The sequence below is a fragment of the Ornithorhynchus anatinus genome, chromosome 2 (assembly GCF_004115215.2).
Source record: "Ornithorhynchus anatinus isolate Pmale09 chromosome 2, mOrnAna1.pri.v4, whole genome shotgun sequence".
In the NCBI taxonomy this organism is placed as follows: Eukaryota; Metazoa; Chordata; class Mammalia; order Monotremata; family Ornithorhynchidae; genus Ornithorhynchus; species Ornithorhynchus anatinus.
Genome location: NC_041729.1, coordinates 22044372 through 22070742, shown reverse-complemented (window position 1 = coordinate 22070742; position 26371 = coordinate 22044372). Strand labels below are relative to the sequence as shown.

The window sequence follows — 26371 nt, the reverse complement described above, 5'->3', positions numbered from 1 at the left end:
TATTATATTTTACTCTCCCAAGCACTTGAAGTGCTCTGTACACTGTAAGCTCTCAGTAAATACGATTGATTGATTGATTAACTTGGTCTTAGGAGGCACTCCTCGGGCCATCTTCCTCCGTATCTCCTAAGGATGGTCCACAGAGCCAGGTGGCAGCATGGATGTAGGCCATCCCTGTCCACCCCCACCTTCCCCCACCCCCCCACATCAACCCTTCCTCCCTTCCACTCAAGATTCTGTTCTGGTCTTCCCTTCAGCTTTTCCCATTTTTTCTCAAGGGGAGAACAGCCCCTCCACCTGCCTGAGGGGACTTCGGATTAGGTTGGAAGGGGAGCCCATTGCTCCTAGGCTGTTTCTGTGACGATGACATTTTCTTTCATAACCGAGTCAGTTTCTGGTTACGAGAACTGAATGTTTTCTCCAGGTGGGAGAAGCTGATGGGAAAGGGCCGGCTTGGATCCCACTGAGGCTTGAGAGTCCTTAATGCTGTGGTTTCCTCTCTCCCCTTCTCCTCCCTCCCATCCTCCTCCCATTCACCACCCCCATCCAGGCCATCATTAATTCCCTCTGGTTTGGCTACGATGTGAAGAGAGCAGTCGAAGAACCACGGCTCCATAATCAGCTGCTTCCGAACACTACCAGCCTGGAGAGATCTGTGGAAAAGGTGGAGTGGGTAGGGGTGGGCAGTCAGGGAGAGGTGTCACCTCATGAGGCCAGTTCAGCTTCTACTGGTACTGCCTGGGAGGAAGTAAGACACTCTGGACTCTAGGGTTGGCTTTGGGCACTTGGGGCTGGCAGCTCGCCCGTTTTTAGGACTCGGGGTGGGATTGCCTGCCTCGCTGCCTGTCTATCTGTCCGTCATACTCCTGTTCTGCTGCTCTATTTCAGGCTGTCGAGGCAGCCCTGAGGGAGAGAAATCACAACACCGAAGTGACCGATGACACCATTGCGGTGGTCCAGGCTATCGTGAAGGTGGAGGACGGATGGGCCGCTGCCTCCGATTCACGCAAAGGGGGTGCCCCCGCTGGCTATTGACTGGGCTGCTATGGGCTCTCTCCCGCGAGCTTGGGGCCCGGGCTAGGCAGCCCTTCTGGACCGCCCCCACCTGACTACGCGAGCTGGGGAGGAAAGGGCTGAGGGCAGCAACTCAGGGACTGCACAGATGAGGAGGGGTCATCACGCCTCCCGATTCCGGGCCCGGAGCCGCAGCCCCGTCCCCGGGGGCCTTTTTCCAAGAAGTGCCTTGCAACCTGCTGATCAGTGCAATAAACGAATCGGAGCCCCCAGGCAGGGCGAGCATTAGCTGCTCAGTCTGAGCAGATGGAATCCCCTCCCACACTCCCCTCCTCATCCCCTTCCCAGCCAGCCACGCACCGAGTCTCCGACCGATCACCACCGAGCGGGCAGAGATGTTTTTTTCTCTGCCTCCGGCGAACAGGAGGTCCACACAGCATGGTCACTGAGGAGCCCGGCTGTCGGCTCTGCTTGCAGAACAGCGGCCTATCCGGCTTCTTCCAATTTTCTCGAGCCTGGGAGCTCTGGAGTCGGGGCTGAAGACTGGCAGCCCAGGGGCTGTGTGTTCAATCCATTTCAGCTTTCTTGACTGTTGGACGCTCTCTCTCCTACGTGTTCAATGACAGTTTCTTGGCTTTGTACCCTCCATCCCACTAGAATAACTAAGTCCTCCACCTCCACCTCTGAGTTTGTTTATTCACATATGCCACTCATGGCCTGCACCCCTCTCCTTCTAATAATAATGGTGGTATTTGTTAAGTGCTTACTATGTGCCAGGTACTGTACTAAGAGCTGGGATGGATACAATCAAATCGAGTTGGACCCAGTTTCTGTCCCATGTGGGGCTCACAGTCTCAATCCCCATTTTATAGATGAGGTGACTGAGGCCAGAGAAGTGAAGTGAGTTGCCCAAGGTCACAGCAGAAAAGTGACAGAACTGGGATTAGAACCCATGACCTTCTGATTCCCAGGCCTGTGCTCTATCCACTATGCAGTGCTGCTTCTTTCATCAATCTGCCCACGTTTCCCACCATATTTGGAGTGGGGTTGGCAGGGCACAAGGGGGAAGACAGGAGCTTGGCAGTTCCACCACACGCGGGCAGCTGGAGCGAGAGCCAGAGCCAACAAGGATTATCAAGGGAGGTTCCATGCTGAAGTCCAGGCTGGGCATACTTGGCTTGTCTGGGGTGGATTTGCCCTGCCTCAAGGTTTGGCTTTCAGTCAAGGCCTCCCAGCTCTGCTCCTAAGAATAGCAGGAAGGCTTGTGTCTTTGGCAGTCTGGAACCATCTCGAGTTCCAGAAACTGCTCTGGGCTGGAGCCCCTGGGCCACTTCCATCCAATACAAGCTGGTCCCAGCCCAGCCGTGCCCAAGGGTCTCCAATCTGGCAACAGGAAACACTTTTTTCTGGTCTTCTTCCAGCTCCTTTTGCTGGGCTATGATTCAGCTGAGGCTTTAAGGCTCACTCCCCAGAGTCAGCCTTTCAGACCAATGAACTACACCTTTTCCTTCCTTCCTCCTTCCCAAGCAAGCATTCTCCTCCACATGACTTCATCTCCAGGGATGAGGAGAAAGAACAAAGTAATCTGTGCTTGTCCCGTCTCAGGAGTTCTACGAGTTTCACCACTCCTGTCACGGTTCAAGGGTGGATAGGAGGGGGAGAGGTAGGGGGGAATGGGGCTCTTAGCCCTCTGGTACAGTAGGGGAAACTGAACTTGGAGCAGGGATGATTTACGTAAGCACCACCCCATGAGAGATGGAGCCGGGACTAGCATTTAGAACTCCCCACTGGTTGTTTCCACTAGAACTTGGTTTAGATAAAGACATTCAGCCGGGACAGAGGCCATGCCGAAGAGACATCTGGGGTCTGGGCCGGAGTTACCAAAAGGAACACAGGTGGGTCAAGCTGTGGCATTGTCTCCATAAAGTGGCCCTTAGGGTTTTTTGTTATTTTTTTTATTGACTCTTCCTCCATAAACACATGATTTAAATTGGACCCAAATGGATCATCTTTATTTGATTTCTCTTTCAGATGTGAGTAAAACAGAAAAAGACTATCTCTGTGGAGCTGTTTCAATTTCTTTATGTAATCACGATAATAATAATTATGTGTTATTTGTTAAATGCTTATTCTGTGCCAAGCACTGAAGTAACTGTTGGGGTAGATACAAGAAAATCAGGTTGACACAGTCCCTGTCCCTCCCTGTCCCACATGGGGCTTGCATGCGGACTGGATGGATTGGATTATTCGGATGGGAGGAGCGGGGAGGCAGGGTTAGCTCAATCTTGCCAGTAGATTTTGGAGAAGCATCTAGGTGGCCAAAAAGCCAGCAGCCGGACCCTCTCCATGACTCTCTAAGTCCCCCAGTCCTCTGAATGAGTGGGGTCATTTCAATTAATCGCTGAGGCTGTTATTGAGTGCTTACTATATGCAGGATGCTGTACTAAGTGCTTGGGAGAGAAATAATAGCCATAATGTGGTATTTTAAGCACTTAGTACAAGGCACTGTACTAAGCTCTGGGATGAAAACAAGAAAATTGGGTTGGACACAGGCCCTGTCCCGCATGGGGCTCACAGTCTTAATCTCCATTTTATAAATGAGGTAACTGAGGCATTGAGAAATGAAGTGATTTGCCCAAGGTCACACAGCAGACAGGTGGAGGACCCAGCTTTATATCTCTATCCTGTGCTCTATCCAGTGGGCGACAATACTTCTCACAACAACTCAACCGAGCTGGTTAACATGTTCCTTGCCCACAAGGAGCTTACAATCCCTTTTAAATAGGATGTGATCTCCTACACACTAGAGCTCACCCATGGTGTCCCCTCCCCACTTCTGACCCTCAGGGGCATCTGCCTTGTTAACTAATCTCACTGCAAGCCATCCCCTCCCCTCACCCGCTCTCCAAGACTAGTCCAGGGCTCTGCTGGTCCTAAGATAGTGGGAAACTCCCAAGCCAGATTCTTGCTCTTCTCCTGACTTCCTCAAAGTCTCTACCACTAGTATCATCCCCTCTTTGCTCTGTGGGTTCCCATGTCCTCACTTCTGGCTTGGTTTTCACTGCCTTGGTGGATCAATCACTCAATCGGTTGTTATTGAACAACTGACTGTGTGCACAGCACTGTACTAAGTGCTTGGAAGTAAGGAGAGGGTACTGGTGGCCCAGAAATGGCCTTCTCCCACCCTACCTAATCTTGTCAGACTCCTTGTTGCTCCATCCCTAGCCATTTCCTGAGACTGCTCCTCACACTGTGCCCTTCCTGTCTTTGGATGACCCCCAAGCTTCCTGGTTTTATCTTTAGGAAGCATCAGAAGAGTCCAATTCACCAAGCACACTCCCCTGTGGGAGGAGCTGCAGGGAAGCTTTCCAGAGGAAGATCTGGGAGTCAGAGTTACAGTGATGGAAAGGCAGCAAGCAGCTTTGCTCTCAATCAATTTATCAATTAAGTGTATTTATGGAGAGTTTACTGTGTGCGGAGCACTGGATGGCACATTGGATAGAGCATGGGCCCGGGAGTCAGAAAGTCATAAGAATAATGTTGGTATTTGTTAAGCGCTTACTATGTGCAGAGTACTTTTCTAAGCGCTGGGGTAGACACAGGGGAATCAGGTTGTCCCACGTGGGGCTCACAGTCTTCATCCCCATTTTACAGATGAGGTCACTGAGGCACAGAGAAGTGAAGTGACTTGCCCACAGTCACACAGCTGACAAGTGGCAGAGCCGGGATTCGAACCCATGACCTCTGACTCCAAAGCCCGGGCTCTTTCCACTGCGCCACGCTTGGTCTGCTGTGTGACCTTTGGTAAGTCACTTTACTTCTCTGTGCTCCAGTTAACTCATCTGTAAAAATGGGATTGAGAATGTGAGCCCGTCGTGGTCAGGGACTTTGTTCAACCTGATTTGCTTGTATGCACCCCAGTGCTTAGTACAGTGCTTGGCCCATAGTAAGCGCTTAACAAATATCACAATTATAATTAATATTACTAGTGCTTGGGTGAGTATGCTTGGGTGAGTACAATATAACAGGATTAGTAGTCATATACCCTGCCCACAGTGGGCTTACAGTCTAGAGGGTCCTCCTTTCCCCTGCTCGGATTTCTGCAAAAGGAGATCGGGGGCTGGAGGGAGTTGGAGAAAGAGTGGGAGAGCTGACTGGCTGACTATATTCCTTCTCCGGGATAGGAGTGAGAAGCCAGGGTTGTGGGAGTGATGGGAGCAGATGGCTGGAATTGTGGGCTCAGTCATTCGTATTTATTGAGTGCTTACTGTGTACAGAGCACTGTACTAAACGCTTGATAGAGCACAGGATAACAGAGGTGGTAGACACATTCCCTGCCCACAACAGCTGATCACCCTTGATCTGTAAAGGTCTTGAAGCTCTGCAGTTCTGGGGACCAGGGTGGAGGGAAGGAGGAAAGAGATTCTGATCAACTCTACTTATTCCTAGTTCCAAAGACCTCAGCCAAAGTGGGTTCCCTAAGGGTTCTGATTGTCCATGGAATTGCCCCTTCCCACTGGGCTCCTCTGGCAAAGCGGATCTTATTGGGCTCCAGGGGTCTACTTTCTATGCAATAGATATCCGGCATCACCCTGATCCACGTCCAAACCCCTGGGTCCTGATGAACCATACCAGCTGCGGACACGTACTCTCCTAAGCGGTTAGTACAGTGCTCTGCACACGGTAAGAACTCAATAAACACAACTGATTGATGTAGCTGGTCCCTTCCGGCCAGGTATCCCTCCCTGCCCCACCTTTCCCTCAATCCTGTCCCTGGTGACCCGCCTCCCATTCCTGGGCCCTGAGGCAGGAGCCCCCAGGCTCCTGGAGGTTTGACTCCTCCTCTCTAGGGAGTGTTCCCTCACTTCTCCAGGCTTGGAAACCCACGGATGCTACTGTCCACCATCTTGCTGGGGAGTCACTACCCAGCCCCAATTTTGTCGGCGCTCTCTAACCAATGGGAGGTAGGCCAAAGAAGACAGCGAGGGGAATAACGGACCGTCCTTGCCGGCCAGGCCACGCGATGGTGACATAGCACTCCCTGGCCTGCCCAGCAGGCTCCAAGGACTGCCCCGGTGCCCACCTTGTGAAACAGCCCGGGGCAAAGCAACTCTGCAGAGCCGAGCAGCGAAGCAGGGATCTGAAAACCTAATAATTACGGGAATAATTGTGGTTGTTGTTAACTCATTACCATGGACCAAGCACTATACTGAGTGCTATGGTTGATACAATATAAAATACAAACTGTCAGATACAGTGCCTGTTCAACATAAGGCTTAGAGCCTAAGTATTAATAGAAGTTGTAGCCATAATAGTATTTATTAACTGCTTACTTTTTTGGGTACTTGTTAAGTGCTTATTACATTTTGACCACTGGAGTAGATACAAGTTAAGCAGGCCAGATACAGTCCCTGTCCGAAATGGGGCTCACAGACTAAGTAGGAGGGAAAACAAGTATTGCTTCCCCATTTTTCAGTTGAAGAATCCGAGGCACAGAGAAGTTAAGGGACCCGCTCCAGGTCTCACACAGCAGGCAAGTGTCAGATCTGGGATTAGAACCCAGAGCCTCTGATTGGGTCTTGCTGGTTAATCCCCAGAGCACTGAGTCAAAGCAGACCTTTCGGGCCAGACCAACTTTGCCATCTCTGCAGGTAAAAGCCGAGATAAGGATGTGAGTTTCAAGAGCCGCCCCAAGGAGGAAGCTCCTTCGCGGGATTGACTGCACTGCATCACCCACAGAGAAGTTGACTTGGACAGGTCACATGGGGGTCTCTTTCTGGATTCTTCTCCCTTTTCCAGCTTCCCCAACCCACCTTGGGTTTAGATATTACAGGTATTCTCACCCTCCCCCTGCCCCCCTGCAATTTTGCAGAAAGGAAAACTGAGTCCAGAGGTAAAGTGCCCACTGAAGACTGGACAGAAACAAATTGCTGGGATTCAACTGCCATGTGGCCTCGCTGCTCCTCCCACCCATTCCGGCAGATGCGCTTTGGGTAAGATTGTAGAGGAAGGGGTTTGCCTTCCTGGTGTACCAGAGAGTGGCTTTGAATTGATTTTAAAAAGGCCTTTTTGGGACTTTGAAGAGCAATTGTAATACAGGTCTCTGGATCTAGCGTCTTCCCCTGTTCCTTGCAGGTCCCGGAGGCTTGTTCACTGCTGACGGAGTGCCTTAATTGTGAATCTTGTGACATCAAGCGTCGGATTTACTGGCTTCTCGGGAGACTCTTCTCAGCCGACAAGACCTTTTGGCCTAAGTGTGAGTGGTGTCCATTACTAGGTTTCGTTGATGGATCAGCTGAGGCCTCCCCTTTGGCTTCCACGTCATGGGCACAGGACTTGATACTCCCTAGGACTTGTATCTGAGCCTAGAGTACTGTCTCCCCATTTTCTCTTATGTATTCTCTCAGAAGCTCTTGAGGAGGGACAGGGGAAAGGTAGGAGAGAATGGGAGTTTCTTAGTAGATTGAGGAGCAGAACCCCAAGAAGCAATGGCCCAAAGAGAGCCAGTAGCGAGGACAGATTCCATGTCTCATGTCTTCCTGGATGGGCCTCTTCTTGCCGCTATTTTGTGCCCTGACCCCTCTCAGGGAGTGGCCATGGTCCAGTGGGAGCCTGTCCCAGTCCTGCAGCTGTGCTTACCTTCAGAGAATGTTCTCTCAGAGAGGCCGAATGCAACCAGTGTCCGGGGTCAGTCTCACAGTGTTAATGGTATAAATTTATTGAAATCTTAAACTTTCACAGGTTTGGCTTAGATAATGAACCCCTGGCCCTGCTGCTAATTTCCCCCAGGGGCTTCCCGTTTCACCCCTCACCCAGCAGCTCAGCGTCCCGAGGAATGCGAAGTCTCCCCGCTCTGCTGGAGGATCTCCACACCCTGTTGCCTCCTATCTTCAGATCTGCACTGTCGTTCCCTCCCTACCCCCCCCAAGCCCCTCAGTGGGACTCTGAGAAACCGGAAGTTTTCCCAAATACCCCAAGGCTCTCCGGAGGTATTTGGGAGATGCCTTCCAAGAGCAGCAAGGGGTTCCCACTGTCCCATTTCCTGAGATTCAAACTCCTAGCCTTATCCCTGGCCAGGGCTATGGTGAGGCTCCAGGTAGCCTGAGGACCTGCTCCTTGCTGTGGAACCCCTGCCCAGGAGCATACCTGGTCCAAGGTGATGGGCTCAGGCTGGGGCCTCCATTCCTTCCACCCTCCTTTCCTTCTTCCATTTCAGGACTCTTATTCTGGGAGCGGGGATCATGGTAAGTGCGAGGACACGTGGCCAGAATTGCTTCACTGGCCCTGGGCCACGGGGAGAACTTTGAGCTGGTCGGTTTCTCAATCTCCTCTCACCTCCCTCCAGAAATCATGCCAGGCGCCAGGCTCAGCTCTGGGTGGGAGTAGGTGGGCTTCTCCTCTGACTCTCTCTCTCCGTCTCTCTCGGCCAATAGCTGAACAAACCAAGATGAGAAACAAAAGCTCTATAGGTTTGTATCCCTTGGGTAAAGACCAAGGTGTGGGAAACACATTGAGTCCCTGCGGTGCCCCCCAGAACCTTCTACCCTCTTCCTGCTTGAGCTCTGCAAGGGAGAAAACAGGGGTGCTGGTGCAGAACAGACCACATCTGAGCAAGGATCTTCCTCTGAAGAGAGGCAACAAAGTTTTTAGGGGAGGACAGGGGTAAGCAGTCATTCCAGGTTGGCCCTGGTGGTTGGGGGGAGACCAGAATCACTTTTGCCACTGGGTCTGTTCATTCCGGGGGGTCTCCGGGGTTAGTACCCAGAAGCTTCCCCTAACTTCCTTTTATCAGACTCAGCGTAGAGGCATTCTCCTTCCTGGTAAATAGCTTGCACCACGTTCAGAAAGAGTCCATTTCTTTCCACCTGGTGACCTCGCTCCCGGAGTCCGTCCTCAATCTCCTGTACAAAGCAGAGGGAAAGAAAACACCCTGGCGTGAAGGTCAACCTCAGGACTTGTCCCACACCTGCTGTTGTTGGGAAGGGACCTGGCCTTAGAGCCCTGGGCAATCTTCTTAGGAATCCTCAGGGGCAAATCAAGGTGCCGCCCTCCCCCACACCACCATGGGAAGGACCTGTCTAGGAGGGGAATGCAGCCCCTCTTTCTGGGTCTGAGGACTTGTGGGAGTTGGGCAAAATCCTGGCAGTGGACAGGTGTGTGGGTTCTGACTCTGAAATAAGGGTGACCTAGAAACAGAGAGGGGCAGCGGGAGACCGGCACTACCCATGCCAACAGGGCCTGCCCTCATGGGCCGAGAAGGCTAAATCACCCATGTGGCATTTCACTTGATCAGTGCTGGGGGGATTGATTTCTGATCCTGAGATGAATCTGTGACCCATGCAGGTACCCAAGAGAGCCAGGAAAAAATGACTCCTAAGTGTAAACCCCTCCCTTGAGCTTTTCTCTCAGGGTCCGGGGTCAGACCCATTATATATTGTCACTAAAATGTTTTGAGGAAATGTGGGACAGAGTCGGTGGGCTTTTGTTCGTGTGGCTCTTTCCCAGGTTGAGTAGGAAGTGGGGTGATGTGGGAAGGGGTCTTACCTTGCTGAAATTTTTCTCAACTTTAATTTCAGCCTTTCCATTGACATGGAAGATGGGTTCCCTGATGGCATTCTTCAGGTCATAGCCGAACCAAAGTTTGTTCATGATGGCCTGGGCAGAGAAAGGGAGCAGTCAGAGAAGCCCTAGGGCCGAGCCTGGGGCCGAGAGGGCTTTCCTTCCTTCCCTCCCCGGTGCAACTCTCTTTGGAGGAAATGGTGTTCTTAAACCTGACCAATGCCCAGTCAAAGCAGCCCTGGCTGGCTTCCTTCTGCTAGCCCCCAGGCTCTGAGCCACCATCTTTTGCCTCTCTCTGGAAACTTCTCCTCCTTGCCCCCATCACCCCTCCCAATTTCACCTAATTTCCCATTGGAGTCACTCCTGCGGTCTCTCTTGGGATGGAGGTGGCCAGGGCCTGGGCAGGTAAATAGAGCAGGGAGCGATGAAAGGGTGTGTTAGAAACCCCGGGAGGTTTCCCTGCTTCCTATTCAAGGGAGGGCCAGACATGTACTGCAGCAGTGCCCAGTAGCCCAAAGGCCTGGGGAGGGGAAGGCAGGGATGTCTCTTGAAGCCAAGAAGGCTTACCAGGGCCGTGGAAGAAACGATCATCTCTCCCCCAGATCCACCAATCACCAGCTTGGACTTCTTGTCTCTGGAGATTAGAATGGAAGGCATCATAGAGGACGGTGGTCTCTCCCCTGCAACACATGGACAATAACTCACTTCCAACCCCCTACTGCCCATTGCCTCGTGAATCTTTCCTTTTCCTGTTTTTCGACCATCACATCTGGAGGTTCCAGTTGTGGGCCAAACTAAATCCCAGGGTCTTTCACGCCCAGCCCTTTGACCATTTTTTGTTGTTGCTGTTGCTCTTTTATGGTATTGGTTAAGCACTTATCGTGTATCAAGTGCAGTTCTAAGGACTGGAGTAGATACAATTTAATCAGGTCAGACACAGTCTCTGTCCCATACGGGGCTCCAGTCTTGTCAAGAGAAACTTCCTGGGAGCTTGAGGGAAGCTGGGATTGGAAAAGGGGGCTGCCACCTGCTCCCCTCTAGACTGTAAGCTCATTATGAGCAGGAATGTGTCTACTAATTCTGTTGTAGTCTCCCCGCGCTTAGTACAGTGCTCTGCACATAGTAAGTGCTCAATAAATACCATTGATTGATTGATTCCTTCTCAATGGGGCTTACCTGGAACCACTTTCCTTTTTAGGTCTTGGGACCACTGGCAGAAGTCCCAAATCTCATTGTTCAAAATGATGCCGGTGCTTGGAGAATACACCCTGGAGCCAAACCTGAGAGGAGAGAAAGCAAGAGGCATGGGAACTGCTTAGCGAGGAACGGGAACAGCCAGGGTCTCTCCCTGGAACCTTCCGAAACCAGAGGTCGGATGGGAGTATGTCAGATGAGGCTGAATGAGCCACTCCAACATGACCCACCTCAAGCAAAGAGGGGCAGAAGAGGAAGGGGGAGACAACGAAACCCGGGATGGGGGCGGGGAGTGTCTTTCCCTGGAGAAGGGCAGGGACTGATGCTATTTCCACAATTCCAGGAACTTGGAAGACCACCCGAGAAACCAAAGTGAACGCTCCTCGATACACAGACCAATCAACAGCAATTTATGAGAAGCAGTGTGGTGTAGTGGATAGAGGACGGACCTGGGAGTCAAAAGGTGATGGGTTCCATTCCTGGCTTCACTACTTCTCTGCTGTGTGACCTTGGGCAAGTCACTTCATCTCTCTGGGCCACAGTTACCTCATCTGAAAATGGAGATTGAGACTGTGAGCCCCACAGGGGACAGGGACTGTGTCCAACTTGATTTGCTTGTATCCACCCCAGCGGTAAGTAGAGTGCCTTTCACACAGTAAGCACTTAACAAATACCATCATCATCATCAGTTTCTTCCACGGGTTCCTTCTAAGGCAGAAATGCCGTAGCCCCAAGAGAACCAGGGGGATGTTTGAACGGGTAATAATAACGATAGTAATTGTGGTGTTTATTAACTGCTTACTATGTGCCAGGCACTGTACTAAGCGCTGGGGTAGATACAGACAAATTGGGCTGGATACAGTCTTTGTACCACGTGGGGCTCACAGTCTTAATCCCCATTTTAGAGAACCGAGACCCAGAGGAGTGAAGCGACTTGCCCAAGGTCAGACAGCAGACAAGTGGCAGAACCGGGATGAGAACCCATGTCCTTCTGACTCCCAGGTCACAGGTAGACTCCGGCCCGTGGGCCCCGAGGCCCAGAAAGTCTAAGAGAGAATAAGCTTGGGCACAGAAGGGGGCGCGCACTCACGGCACGTTGATGGTGCTGGTGACAGACACGGCGCTGCCATCGGCAGAGATGACAGACACGTGGCTGGTCCCGGGGCTCTCACTCCTGTGGGGGATGGAACTGTATTTATCCAGCGTGTGGTTACCCCAGTTGTCGATGCTCTTCTTGGTTTGTTGAGCTGAGGAGTAGGACAGCAGATCCTGCAAGACCTAAAGCCCAAAGCAACCGTGGTGAGAGAGGAACGTCGTGAGGCCAACGAGGAGGAGGACATTGGGGGTAAGAGGTCACCTAGCCGAACCGGTCAGTGCCTGGAGGCCAGGGACTGCAGCGCCTTTTACTTCTTTTTGAAATTCCCCCAGCACTTAGCACAGTGTTGTGTACACATACATTCCTTTGACGAAGAGGCGCAATTCCCTCTCTGGTGTCCATTGCCTGCCCTGTTGCTCAGGTTGGCAGCACTCTGACTCGAGTGCAGGGAGGGAATGGCTGCCAGAAGGATGGTCCTGAGCCAGCCAACCAACAACAGCAGAGTTTGGAGCACCAGGGTTGCGCTCCTGAAGAGGGTGACACCTGTGATGGTGCCCTCGGCCTGGTGGTGGCCGAGGGCACCGAGAGCGGAAGTTCCATTTATGGGGTCTTAAGAATTCTGGGTAGCATCTTCGTTTTCAGCCCACATTGTCTGTGCTCAGGCACATCCTCTGTCGGCTCAGGAAAATGAAAGATGGCACTGCCAGGGCACAGGGGGCCGGGGGAGGGTGCAGTGAGAGTGGAATCACCCTCAAATTTCTCCCACAAGCTCAGACCCTAAAAGTACAGCCCCTCCCCCATTGCCTCACAGCTCTGCCCTCCTAGGAACATCGATCAATCACATTTATTGAGCACTTACTTTGTGCAGAGCACTGTGTTAAGTGCTTGGGAGAGTACATTACAACAGAGTTGGTAGAGATGTTCCCTGCCGACAAATGAGCTCGCAATGTAGAGGAGAGTAGACAGACATTAAAATTCATTCATTCAATCATTTATTGAGCGCTTACTATGTGCAGAGCACTGTACTAAGTGCTTGGAAAGTAAATTACAGGCATGTACATAAGGGTAGTGCCGCTGAGGGTGAAGCGAATAAAGGGTACAAATCCTAGTGCAAGAGTAAGCAGAAGGGAGGAGCGGGGGAAATGAGGGCTCGATCTAGGAAGACTTCTTGGAGGAGATGTGATTTTAATAAGCTTTTGAAGATGGGGAGAGTGGCGGTCTGTCAGATATGAAGGGGAAGGAGTTCCAGGCGAGGGGAAGGATGTAGGCGAAGGGTCGGTAGTGAGATAGATGAGATCGAGATACAGTGAGTAGGTTGGCATGAGAGGAGTGACGTGAGCATCTGGATCGTAGGAGGAAATCAGAGGGGTAAGATAGGAGGGGACAAGGTGATGGAGTGCTTTAAAGCCAACGGTAAGGAGTTTCTGTTTGATGCAGAGATTGATGGGCAACCACCGGAGGGTCTTGAGAAGTGGGAAACGTGGCTTGAATGGTTTTGTAGAAAAATTGTCTAGGCAGCAGAGTGAAGTACCTACTGGAGTGGGGAGAGACAAAAGACAAGGAGGTCTGCGAGGAGGCAGACCAAGTAGTCAAGGTGGAATATGTATAAGTTCTTGGGTCAGTGCAGTTTGGATAGAGAGGAAAGGGTGGATTTAATGATGTGAATGTGGAACTGACAGGATTTGGGGACTGACTGAATATGTGGGTTGAATGAGAGAGATAAGTCGAGGATAATGCCAATGTTATGGGCTTGGGAGACAGAGAGGATGTTTGTGCTGTCTACAGTGATGCGAAATTCATGGAGAGGACAGGGTTTGGGTGGGAAGATGAGGCATTTGGTTTTATACATGCCGTTTGAGGTGTTGGCGGGACCCAAGAAGAGATGTCCTGAAGGCAAGAGGAAATACGAGACTCAGAGAAGGAGAAAGATCAAGACTGGAGATGCAGATTGGGGAATCATCCTCAGAGAAATGGCAATTGAAGCCATGGAACCAAATGAGTTCTCCAAGGGAGTGGGTAAAAGTGAAGAATAGAAGGAAATCCAGAACTGAGCCTTGAGCGGTTCACACAGTTAAGGGGTGGGAAGCAGTAGAGGAGGAGTTTGCAAAAGAGATTGAGAATGAGCTGTAAGAAAGATAGGAGGAGAAACAGGAGAGGACAATGTGAGTGAAGCCAAGTTTGGATAATGTTTCCAGGAGAAGAGGACGGTCTACAGTATAGCAGCAGATGAGAGGTAGAGGAGGATTAGGAGGGAGTAAAGCCAATGGATTTAGCAAGGAGATCACTGATGACCTTCGAGAGACTAGTTTCCGTGGAGTGAAAGGGACAGAAGCCAGACTGGAACTTGAGAGAATCAAAGCTTTGCTTCCTCTTTAGCTACTTTCACCTTCCCCTCCAAACAACCCCGGTTTCAGCAGTGAACAGAAGACCCAAGAAATTGGCTGGTTTACAGTCTTTTGCTTGCCTCTAGAGGTCACAGGGTCATGGTTAGGGATGGCCATATTGTGGGGAAGTTATTGCGGCAATAGCCACAGGTTAAGTGAAACGGACGGGGCTAGGAACCACATCTGGGAGCAAGGATGGATTTTGAGCTCTAAATCTCTCAGGGCATAATACTGCAAACCTCCTTCAACCCCAAGACTGGACGTGCCACACCAGAGGTTGGAATGGAAGTCTTGAGGCTGGGGCCGTCCGGAAGGGTTGGGGCCGATCTGGGCCAGAGCAGCCCAGCCAGAGTAGCAGATTTGCTCACCTTCGGGTTGGAGGCGTTTCGACGGTCATACAGTTTCCACTTCTGCCCGTTGGCAAATTTCATGACCTCAGCAATAAGATGGTAAGTGTCCACTTTCCTTTTGGTCTGTGCCACGGACTCCTTGGTGAAGTTAAACTCTTGGGCGGGGAAGGAGACGATGGGATCGGCAGAGGGAAAAACCAGCCCCTGCCCTGCCCTACCCACTGCTGAGCGAGGCCTTCCCCTTCTCCTGGCCCTGAAAGGATTACGTGTTGGGGGGCACTTGAGAAGGAGAGGAGGTGATTCCCTCTGAAGGGTTTAGAATCCAGGTCCCCCTGACTGCCCCCTTCAGAGCCAGAGGGCACCTTGGAAGCCCCAGTAGAAGAGGAAATTCCCTACAGCCTCGTAGGGTGGGGGAGTTAGAGCTTGGCATGTTCCTTCTCCCTCTCGCCCTCCTGCACCAACAATGACTGTGGTATTTGGTACTGGTATTTTGGTTAGTAGTCTACCAACCCTTTTATATTTTACTCTCCCAAGTGACTAGTAGTGCTCTGCACACGAGTGCTCAATAAAAACAATTGATTGATTTGTTAAGCGCTTACTCTGTGCAAAGCACTTTACAAAGTGTGCTGGAGAAGTTACAATACCCCACAATGGTGCACTGACTGGGCTGGATCCTGATAGTAGGGACCCACAGGAAGCCACAAAGTTGGCTCTTTTCAGCAGTTTCATGCTCAGTAATCAACCTTCCATTCTACCGACTCCAATTCTTACAAATAACCGTGATAATAACACCACTGCTAATTCTCCTCGATGGAAAGGCATGCATCCAAGAGTTCCTAAGGAAAGGGTCTACGGCTTCCCTTCGGACCGTTCCCAGGGAAAGGAAACTGACCAGCCTGATTGCTTTTCCTGGAGCAGGATTTACGGAATACAGCAAGGTGGGTCCTCAATGCTTGCCAAGGCCCGGTCGGTGGCTTATCGCATGCCAACCTGGGGCCCCAGATGATAATAATAATAATGGTGGTATCTGCTAAGCGCTTACGATGTGCCAAGCACTGTTCTAAGCGCTGAGGTAGATACAAGGTAATCAGGGTGTCCCATGTGGGGCTCACAGTCATAATCCCCATTTTACGGTTCAGGTAACTGAGGCACAGAGAAGTTAAGTGACACGAGAAGTTAAGTCACCCAGCTGATGAGCCGGGATTAGAACCCATGACCTCTGACTCCTAAGCCCGGCTCTTTCCACTAAGGCACGCTCTCAGATGACACTCACTGCCTCATCCTTAGGATGAGACTCACTGCCTCACCCTCATGATGACTCTGAGGAACCATCTGTTCCCCCAGGGGGAAAACACGCTGACTCCAGTTCCCATCCCAGGGCAACCTGCAACTTTCCCGGCCTTTACTTACCTTTTAGAACATTGAGGATATAGCTGAGAATGGCCCCCCCTGCTGGCGGAGGTGGGGAGTATAAAGTGTAGTCTCCCAGGTCAAATTTCAGGGGGGCCACGACTTCTGGTTGGAATTCAGACAAATCCTCTGCACGCAGTATGCTCCCTGGAGGAGAAAGGGACATGGGAACCTCTTAGCAATCCATTCCAGACCAACCATAGCCCTTCAACCACCATCGCTATCAATCAGATTTATCGAGCATCCCTCTGCGTGCAGAGCGCTGTCTTCGGGGATTGGGGAACATGGAGAAATGAAGAAGGTTCGATCTCTGTCCTTCAGGAACTCCCAAAAGACAAGTTCCCTTGATTGTTAAAATATTAGGAAAATAATAATAATAATAATTGTGGTATTTGTTAAACACTATGTGCGAGGGACTATACTAAGCACTGGGCTGGATACAAGCAAATCGGGTTGGACACAGTTCCTGTCCCATATGGGGCTCACAGCCTCAATCTCCATTTTACAGATGAGGTAACTGAGGCACAGAGAAGTAAAATGACTTCTGGTCACACAGCGGACCAGCGGCAGAGTCAGGATTGGAACCCATGACCCTCTGACTCCCAGGCCCGTGTTCTATCCACTGTGCCATGCTGCTAGTGAACACAAAGAAGAACAAGAGGTATGAAAAGCACAAACCTCAAGAGAGAAGTGCACAAGAGAGGTGAGTGGGAGTGGTCTGAAGAGGAAAGTCAGAGCATTAATCTGGAAGGGTCTCCTGGAGGAGGTGGCCTTTGAGAAGGGCTTTGCAAATGGGGAGGGAGCTAGATTGGCAAAGCTGAGTGGGGAGGGAGTTCCTGGTGGGGTGAAAGTGTGAGGAATGAATGAGACACAGCCTGGAGAATCCAGACTTTGGGGCTTGGGGGCGGGCTGGGTTTAATCAGTTAATTTGGGAGGCAGGAAGATCATGCATCCAGAGCCACCAGGAGAGGAGAGCAGAGAGGAAAGAGGGAGTTGGAGTTTCATGTTGGAGAGGCTTGAAACCAATGGTCGGGAGTTTTTGCTTTTGGAGAGAGGAAAGGGGAGTGATGTGACTCTGCAGAAAAATGACATGTGCAGTTGTATGTTATAGAAGATGGAAGAGGGGAGAGGTTGGAGGCTGGGAGTCTGGCCATGACTGTAATCCAGAGGTGAGTGGTGTAAGTTTGGCCCGAGCTGCTGGTTCTAAGGGTAGGGAGAAAAGGCTGAATTCATGAAATACTAATGAAAAGTTAGCAGGGTTTAGAAGTGGTAGAAATGTGCAGGGTAAATGACAGAGGGGAGTCAAACACAATACCAAACTTGGAGTTTGTGGGCATGGAAGATGGCGGTGTGGTCAACGGTTAAGGGAAAATATGAAAATAAGGAGGGGGCTCAGGAGGGAAAAAGAGGAATTCCAGACCCTGACCTCCTCTTTTGAAATCTATAGAGAGAGGCACAGGAGCCCACTGTAAGATTGCAAGCCCCTTAAGGTCAGAGGTTGTGCCTTTTAGCTTTTTTTTTTTTTACAGTATTTGTTAAGTGCTTACTATGTCCCAGGCACTGTTCTAAGAGCTGGGGTAGATACAGAGTAATCAAGCTGGACACATTCCGTGTCCCATATGGGGCTCGTCGTCATAATCCCCATTTTGTGGTTGAGGTAACTGAGGCCGAGAGAAGTTAAGTGACCTGCCCAAGGTCACACAGCAGACAGGTGGCAGATCCGGAATTAGAAACCAAATCCTTCTGAATTCCGGACCCATGCTCTATCCACCAGGCCATGCTGCTTCTCAAAGCCCTGGAAAAGGGCACCACAAAGTTGTGATCATACAATAGCTACTCAGTAAATAGCAACAATAGCATTTATTGAGCACGGACTTGATGCAGCGCACTGTACTAGGGAAAAACAGAATAAAGAAGTGACTTGTTCTCTGCCCACAAGCAACTCACACTCTGACAGAGGATACAAATATAAAAATATTTACAGTTGGAGTGGTCAAACTAAATTGAATACACTATAGCCAAGGGTGCTGAGGATGAAAATACGTTCGTAAATCTTAGGGTTGGCTGAAGGGACGATGTGGTTCGGGGTACTGGAAAATAAATCAGACAAAGCTTGTTGGAGGAGGAGGATTTTAGGAGGGTTCTCAAAGTGGGAACAGCTGTGATAATTGTGGTATTTATTAAGTGCTTACTATGTGCTAGGCACTATACTAAGTGCTGGAGTGAAAACAAGCAAATAGGGCTGGATACATTCCCTGTCTGACATTGGGCTCACAGTCTTAGTCCCCATTGTACAGATAAGGTAGTTATAAATGAGGTAGAAATTAAGTGGCTTGCCTAACATCATGTAGCAGAAAAGTGGCACAGCCAGGTCCTTCTGACTACCAGGCCCGTGGTTGCCCATTCACCTCCGCATCAAACAGAAACCCCTCTCCGTTGGCTTTGAACCACTCGATCACCTTGCCCCCTCCTACTTCACCTCACTACTCTCCTACTACAACCCACTCCACCCCCTTCACTCCTCAAATTCTAATCTTCTCCAAATATCTCAACCTCATCTATCTTGCGGTTGACCTCTTGCCCACATCCTGCCTCTGGCCTGGAACGTCATCCCTCCTCATATCTGACGGAAAATTTCTCTCCCCAACTTCAAAGCCTTACTGAAGGCACATCTCCTCCAAGAAGTCTTCCCCGACTAAGCCCCCTTTTCCTTTTCTTCAATTTCCTTCAGCATCGCCCTGACTTGTTCCCTTTATTCACTCCCCCCCCCGCCCAGCCCAAGTGGACTTATGTCTATGTCTATAACTTATTTCTTTATATTAATGTCTGTCTCCCCCACCTGTAAACTGTAAGCTCTCTGTGGGCAGAGAACATTTCCGTTCATTGTTGTACTGTACTCTCCCAAATGCTTAGTACAGTGCTCTGCACACGGTAAGCGCTCAATAAATGCAATTGACTGACTGACTGTCCACTAGGCCACACTGTCTGATGTGGAGGAGGGTGTCCCAAGACTGGGAAACAGGCTGAGCAAGGGGATGGAGGCTGAAGAGTTGAGGAGTGACGGTTCAGGAGGAATGAAGATGGCGAACTGGGGAATGGAAGGTGAAGAGAGTAGAGAGGTCAAGGTGACGGAGAATCCAACCCTTGCGTCTTGCTTGTCTTGAAAATTTCATCGAGTGAATAAACTCATGGTCCAGGGCTTAGTACAGTGCTCTGCACACAGTAATGATCAATAAATATGATTGATGATGGTGGGTGTAAAGTACAGGGTCGTAGTTGGGACAGTAGAGTCGGGGAGTGGAAAAATGATATGGGGAAGACCTCCTGAAGGAGATGAGATTTCAGAAGGACTTGGAAGTTGCAGAGAACTGTGGTCTGCCGGATGAGAAATGGGATGGAGTTCCGGGCAGGAGGGAGAGTGTGATCCCAGCATCTGAGGTGGGAGAGATGAGATGAGAGATGAGAGCGAGGCATGCTGAGTAGGTTAGCTTCGAAAGAATGAAGAGTGTGAGCTGGGGTGTAGAGGGAGAAGAGAGTGGGTATGTATAGGGGAAAGGGAATTGATTGAGTGTTTTAAAGCCAAGGGTCGTGCTGTTTGATAAGGAGAGGCGTGGGTAATCACTAAAGGTTTTTGAGAAATGGGGAGAACGGTGGGAACGTGTCTACCAACTGTTGTACTCTCCCAAGCAGTGCTCTGCACACAATAAGCACTCAATAAATACAGTAGATTGTTGTTTTTTTGTACTCTCCCAAGTGCTTAGGACTGTGCTTTGCACACAGTAAGCACTCAATAAATACAATTGAATTAATTGATTGTTGCATGCAGAACAGCATTTTAGGATAATAATACAGGCAGCTGTGTGGACTGAAGTTGGGGAGTGTGGAGGCTGCTGCAGGTAGTCAAGTTGGGATATGATAAGTGCCTGGACCAGTGTGGTGACCATTCGGATGCAGAAGAAAGGGCGTATCTTTTAGACTGTAAGCTTATTATGGGCAGTGAATGTGTCAGTTTTTGCTGTATTGTTCTCTTCCAAGATCTTAGTACAGTGCTCTGCACACAAGCGCTCAATAAATACTATTGAATGAACGAATGAATGATCCTGGAGATGCTGTGGACGAAAAATAAAAGGGAGTTAGTGACAGACTGTTTATGGGGTTGAAAAAGAGGAAGGAGTCAAGGATAACATCAAGGTTGTGGTGTTCAGAGAAGGGAAGGATGGTGGTGTTAGCAACTGGGGTGGGAAAATTCAGGTTTGGAAGGGAAGATGTGGCGTTCCCTTCCGGAAAGAGCAGTGATGAGGTCTAGTCTGTTCTATCCACTAAGCTACGCTCCTTCCCAACCGCTCAGTACAGCGCTCTGCACCAGTAAGCGCTCAATAACTACCACTGATTATGGGGCTGATGATGGGTCATATTATTGTTACTATTTGGATGCTTGTGATGATTATTAATTGCGCTACATTGGTCGTAAGCTTGCATATGAGACAAGTGCTTGCATATGAGACAAGTAAGCTCACTGTGGGCAGGGAATGTGCCTGTTTATTGTAGTATTGTACTCTTTCGAGCGCTTAGTACAGTGCTTTGCACACAGAAGGTGCCCAATAAATAGGAGTGAATGAATGAATGGTTTGGGTCACGAAAACTCAGGGGAGCGGGAACAGCTCCAAGGAAGAAGTTCCACATCTGTCCCACGTATCGTCTTTCGGAAAGGTCGGGACCCAGGCCGTTCCGCCGTCTCCTCTTCCTCCCCAGTGAAAGAGAGGCCCTCGCGAGAGAGCTGCCCACCCAGCCGGGCCCCTGCCCACCTCAGGAAGCTCAGCCTGACCTTCTTTCCTGATATCTTCCAACAGCTTGTTGGCCAGCTCCCCTTTGTAGAGTGCCTCTGCCCCCAACCGGGCCACCGTCTCCAAGGTTTCAATCATTGTGGGCCACTCAAGGACATCGCCCTCCTTCAGGACTCGGTTGTCTCGGAAGAACAGCTGCCTGTGACGACAGAAAGTCCCTGGATATGCCCCAGCCCTGCGGGGAGGGGACGGCCAGATTGGCCCACCCTCGGGCAGATGCTGCAGCTGCTGCCCTCAGGACCCTTGGCATTCAATAGGGGAAGCTTTGCCAGCCCTCTTCCCACCCCCTCGTCCCCAGGGTGTCTGTGTCCACCTCGGGGGGTGGCAGTCGGAGCCAGGTGGTGGGGGAAGGCCGAGGGCCTGGGCTGGGGTGAGCCAGGCGGAGGGGAAACGGCCAGGGCCGGGGCAGCAGGGTGAAGGTCGGGGGGCAGGCCGACCGGAGGCTCAGGACCCCAAGATCGTGTGGGCAAGGCCCTCCACCCCAGGCTGCTGACCGGCAGGCAGGGGACGTGGGGGGCTCGGAGTATACCCTTACCGCAGGGAAGAATGATAGACCAATTTTTGCAGGTCAGAATGGTTGAGGAACTGTGACAGGACTTTGGGCACCCGGAGGCCCCCGCGGAGGAGCTGGATCGTCGGCTGGAACAGGTCACTCCAGGGCAGCCGGCCATAGCGCCGGTGGGCTTCCTGGTACCCCTGCAGCTCTCCAGGCACCCCGATCCACTTGCTCCCTGCCCAGACAGCAGCCATCAGTCTCCCCCCGGCAGCCGGAGAAGGTGGAGAGCCCTTAGCCCCCAGGATATCCCCCTGCCCCCTTCCCGTTCCCCCGTAGACTGTAAGCTCATCCCTCTGGACTATAAGCTCATCGTGGGGAGGTAATATGTCTGTTTATTGTTACATTGTACTTCATCAAGCACTTAGTACAGTGCTCTGCACACAGTAAACGCTCAATAATACGACTGACTGACTGACTGACAGAGAGCTGGGACCTGGAATCGAAGGATTTATTCCCCATAATAATGTTGGTATTTGTTAAGCGCTTACTATGTGCAGAGCACTGTTCTAAGCGCTGGGGTAGACTCAGGGGAATCAGGTTGTCCCACGTGAGGCTCACAGTCTTAATCCCCATTTTACAGATGAGGTAACTGAGGCACAGAGAAGTTAAAAGTGACTTGCCCACAGTCACACAGCTGACAAGTGGCAGAGCTGGGATTCGAACTCACGATCTCTGACTCCAAAGCCCGGGCTCTTGCCACTGAGCCACGCTGCTTCTCCCCATGAGATGCCACCTGAGGGCCCTGAGCGGTGCCTGCCCTAGGAGCTCCAGAACACCTCCCCCTCTAGACTGTAAGCTTGTGTGAGCAGGGAATGTGTCTGTTCATTGTTACGTTGCACTCACCCAAGCGTTTAGTGCAGTGCTCTGCACACAGTAAGCACTCAATAAATACGATCGAATGAAGGAACAAATGACCCTGGGGCCTCTAACCATCAGTGACAATGGCTGGGAACAGGCAGCATTTCGAGGTCATGTTGTGTTCCAATTTTATTTTTATTTTTTAATGATGTTTATTAATACTAATAATGATGGTATTCGTTAAGTGCTTACTATGTGCCAAGCACAGTTCTAAGCACTGGGGGAGATACAAGGTAATCAGGTTGTCCCAGGTGGGGCTCACAATCTTAATCCCCATTTCCCAGATGACATAACTGAGGCACAGAGAAGTGAAGTGACTTGCCCAAAGTCACACAGCTGACAAGTGGCGGAGCCGGGATCAGAATCCCCCACCTTTGCCTCCCAAGCCCATGCTCTCTCCACTGGGCCACGCCGCTTCTCTTAAGCGCTTACAATGCGCCAGGCCTTGAATTAGGAGCCGAGGTAGATACATGTTAATTAGGTTGGACACGGTCCATTTTCCACATGAGGCTTATAGTCGTAATCCCCATTGTGCAGATGAGGTCACTGAGGCACAGAGAAGTGAAGTGATTTGCCCAAGATCAAACAGCAGACAAGTGGCGGAGCCAGGATTAAAACCCACATCCTTCTGAGTCCTCGGCCTGTGCTCTATCCACTAGGCCATCCTGTTGAAGACCTATCTCTGCCTGGTGTGCACTACCCACCCATCACCATCCCGCCATAGTAACTGAGGCAGGAGCAACCAGAGGAGTTAGGGGCTCCTCTAGACTGTAATCTCGTTGTGGGAAGGGGTCTGTTATACTGTCATATCGTACTCTCCCACGCACTTACTATACGGTGCGCAATAAATAAAATCAATCAATCATCAATCAATCAGTGGTATTTTCTGAACACTCTGTGAAGGGTACTTCACTTGACGTTTGGGGAGAAGGCAGTGCTACAGAGTTGGTAGACGCAATCCTAAACCACAAGGAGCTTACAGTCCGGTGGGGAAGACGGGCATTAAAATAAATTACCGAGAGATGGAATGGGAGATTATAGGGATCTGAACGTAAGTACTGTGGGCTTGAGGGAGGGGTGACTGTCGAGCACTTAAGAGGTTCCTATCCAAGGGAATAGGCAACATAGAAGGGAGCGTGAATAGGGGAAATGAGGGCTTCGTCCGGGAAGGCTTCTCGGAGGAGATATGATTTTAAGAGGGCTTTGGAGGTGGTGACTTTTCCCCAAGATTTTTAGCTCATCCTCTAGACTGTAAGCTTGCCGTGGGCGGGGAACATGTCAACCAACCGTTATACTGTAGTCTACCAAGTTTTTAGTACTGTATGCAATAAGTGTTCAATATTGATTGATTAACTGGGACTTGGGAAAGTCATAACTTCTCTGTGCCTCAGTTTCCTCATCTGTAAAATAGGTATTCAATACTTGTTCTCCCTCCCTCTTAGACTGGGAGCCCCATGCGGGACAGGGACGGTTTCTGCCCTGAATGTACTGTATCAATCCCAGCATTTAGTACATATAGTAAGCACTTAACAAATGCTACAATCAATCAGTGTATTTCCAGGCACATTGGCCACTCTTATTCATTCAGAAGGGCAATCATCATCATCAATAGTATTTATTGAGCGCTTACTATGTGCAGACCACTGTACTAAGCGCTTGGAATGTACAATTTGGCAACAGATAGAGACAATCCCTGCCCAATGACGGGCTCACAGTCTAATCGAAGCACTGGGGTTGGTGCAAGGCTGGACAGAGTCCCTATCCTGCATGCGTTCACAGTCTAAGTAAGAGGGAGAATAGGAATTTAATCCTTATTTTACAGTTGAGGAATGGTGGGAACAGAGATTTTGTCATGACTGAGTGAACATCATTGCCCCCAGCTTTGACTGCCTGTTGCCCCGAGGGGTCTCTGGGCAGATACCACTGGACCAGGTGGTGACAGGAGAGGGATGAACGGGATGGCTTGACTACAGCCAGAGTGTCGGAACCAGGAAATGGCAGAGATCAGATGAGTTGACCAATGGGCAGTGGCAATTGGCAGAAGAAGGGGTGAACCCTCCCGCCATCCCTACCTTTCTTCCTTTTCTCCTCCTTCCCCCTTCTCTTTCTTTGTCCCCCTTCCTCTCTCCCTTTCCTCCTTATTTCCCAGCCTGGCTTCAGCCCATCCTACTGGTAACTTTTTTTTTAATGGTATTTAAGTGCTTACTATGTGTCAGGCACTGTACTAAGCGCTGGGGTAGACCCAAGCTAATCAGGTTGGACACAGTCCCTGTCCCACATGGGGCTCACAGTCTTAATCCCCATTTTGTAAATGAGGCACCTGGGGGCCTAGAGAAGTTAAGTGACTTCTTCAAGGTCACATAGCAGACAAATGGCAGAGCGGAGCTCAGAACGTAGGTCCTTCTGACTCCCAGGCACGTACTCTATCCACTCTTCACTATCTCTATCCACTAGACCACGCTGCTTATTCAGGGATTCATTCAATCATATTTATTTAGCGCTTACTGTGTGCAAAGCACTGTACCAAGTGCTGAGCCACCTTTTGAGGTAGTGAGAACTCCAGGAGCTTCTGGGAGTCCTGGCCAGGGATGAAACAGACAATTGAGGGCTAACAGGAAATCCTCTGGAGGATCCATTCATTCAACCGTATTTATTGAGCACTTAGTGTGTGCAAAGCACTACACTAAGCACTTGGGAGAATACCGTACAACAATAAACAGACACATTCCCTGCCCACAGTGAGCATACAGTCTAGAGGGAGCTTCAGCTTCACACAGAAGCAGAGAGCTGGGGGATTTGGTTGGGAGACCTCAAATCTCATTCCCTTCCTCTCTCCCTTTATCCACTCCCTCGCTTTCTCCAACCCCCAGCCGGTAGGGGTTCTGGGTTCAGATATGTGCTTACCGTGTCCAAGTGTTGAATAGCTGGCATTGCAATGGCTCAACAGGCTCTCCTCTACAGACTTGGGGAGGGTCTCCCGGGCATTGATCACCTCAATCTTTCCTGAAAAAAGAGAAACAGAGAACCCCCATTCCACCCCCTGACCATCACCACCTTCTTTCTGCTAGCCCTACGGGAGGGGGTGAAAACTCCCAGCCCCAGCCCCATATGGGATTCCATTTCAGAGGCCTAAAGAAAGAATCTCGGCTCTCTCTGACGGTGGTCTGTTTGCCCCCAGACAGCAAACGTGTAGACGGGAAGGGGCCGGGGACGGAGTTGGGGCAGCAAAGGCAGGAGGGAACCTACCTGTGGTTGCGTTGTAGATGGTGAAAATGACGCCTCCCCCCAGGCCCATGCTCTGGGGGTTGATCACCGATGTGCAGATCAGGGCAGCAATGGCAGCATCAACGGCAGAGCCCTGCTTCTTCAGAACATCCCTGAGAAGAAGGACAGAGCCAACAACCTAAAGGTGCAGCCCTGACCGGGACAGATGAGGTGCGGGTTGGGTGAGGCGGGCGGCTCCTCCACTTCTGGAGGACAGAGCAAACAACCTAAAGGTGCAGCCCTAGCCGGGACAGATGAGGTGCGGGTTGGGTGAGGCGGGAGGCTCCTCCACTTCTTAAGAAGGACAGAGCAAACAATCTAAAGGTGCAGCCCTAGCCGGGACAGATGAGGTGCGGGTTGGGCGAGGCGGGCGGCTCCTCCACTTCTGAAGGACAGAGCAAACAACACAAAGGTGCAGCCCTAGCCGGGATAGTGAGGTGTGGGTTGGGTGAGGCTTTTCATCCAAGAGATCCCCTCAGGACTGGCCCTAACCTCTCTGGAGCGACCATTCCCAACGTTCTTCGTCCCTGTGAGCCGGGGGTGCGGGGGATGTCAGCGTTGTCATAATTACAGTTCGCAGGCCCGTTCTGCATCCTCTGCCAACCCTCTGCCATCTAGAAGCTGGGACTGTGCCATCCAGGGGGCCATGATTTTGCCATCTAGGGAGCTGGTACTCTGCCCTCCAGGGAGCTGTGCTCATTAGAGGAGCAGTGTGGCTTAGTGGATAGAGCACGGGCCTGGGAATCAGAAGGATTTGGGTTCTAATCCCGGTTCTGCCACCTGTCTGCTATGTAACCTTGGGTAAGTCACTTTACTTATCTGGGCCTCGGTTACCTCATCAG

General features: G+C 50.8%; 2 protein-coding genes across 4 annotated transcripts in view; one reads left to right on the top strand and one right to left on the bottom strand.

Moving 5' to 3' along the window:
• Positions 1-1694, top strand: part of GGT1 (gamma-glutamyltransferase 1) — a 96934-nt gene extending 95240 nt beyond the window's left edge. For all 3 annotated transcript variants that reach the window (XM_029048019.1, XM_029048010.2, XM_029048021.2), the window contains exons 12-13: positions 551-664; positions 889-1694. In XM_029048019.1, the coding sequence (XP_028903852.1) occupies positions 551-664; positions 889-1035 (261 nt within the window). In that variant the 3' untranslated portion in view covers positions 1036-1694. The remainder of the gene's footprint in view (positions 1-550; positions 665-888) is intronic.
• Positions 1695-7708: 6014 nt separating this feature from the next.
• The window catches only part of GGT5 (gamma-glutamyltransferase 5), a 53240-nt gene continuing 34577 nt past the window's right edge, over positions 7709-26371 (bottom strand). The window contains exons 2-12 of the mRNA XM_029058469.2: positions 25512-25642; positions 25170-25268; positions 21387-21582; positions 20833-20990; positions 16008-16154; positions 14616-14752; positions 11858-12045; positions 10750-10853; positions 10141-10253; positions 9559-9669; positions 7709-8915 (exon numbers count right to left, since the gene is read on the bottom strand). Coding sequence (XP_028914302.1) covers positions 8769-8915; positions 9559-9669; positions 10141-10253; positions 10750-10853; positions 11858-12045; positions 14616-14752; positions 16008-16154; positions 20833-20990; positions 21387-21582; positions 25170-25268; positions 25512-25642 — 1531 coding nt within the window. The 3' untranslated portion in view covers positions 7709-8768. The remainder of the gene's footprint in view (positions 8916-9558; positions 9670-10140; positions 10254-10749; positions 10854-11857; positions 12046-14615; positions 14753-16007; positions 16155-20832; positions 20991-21386; positions 21583-25169; positions 25269-25511; positions 25643-26371) is intronic.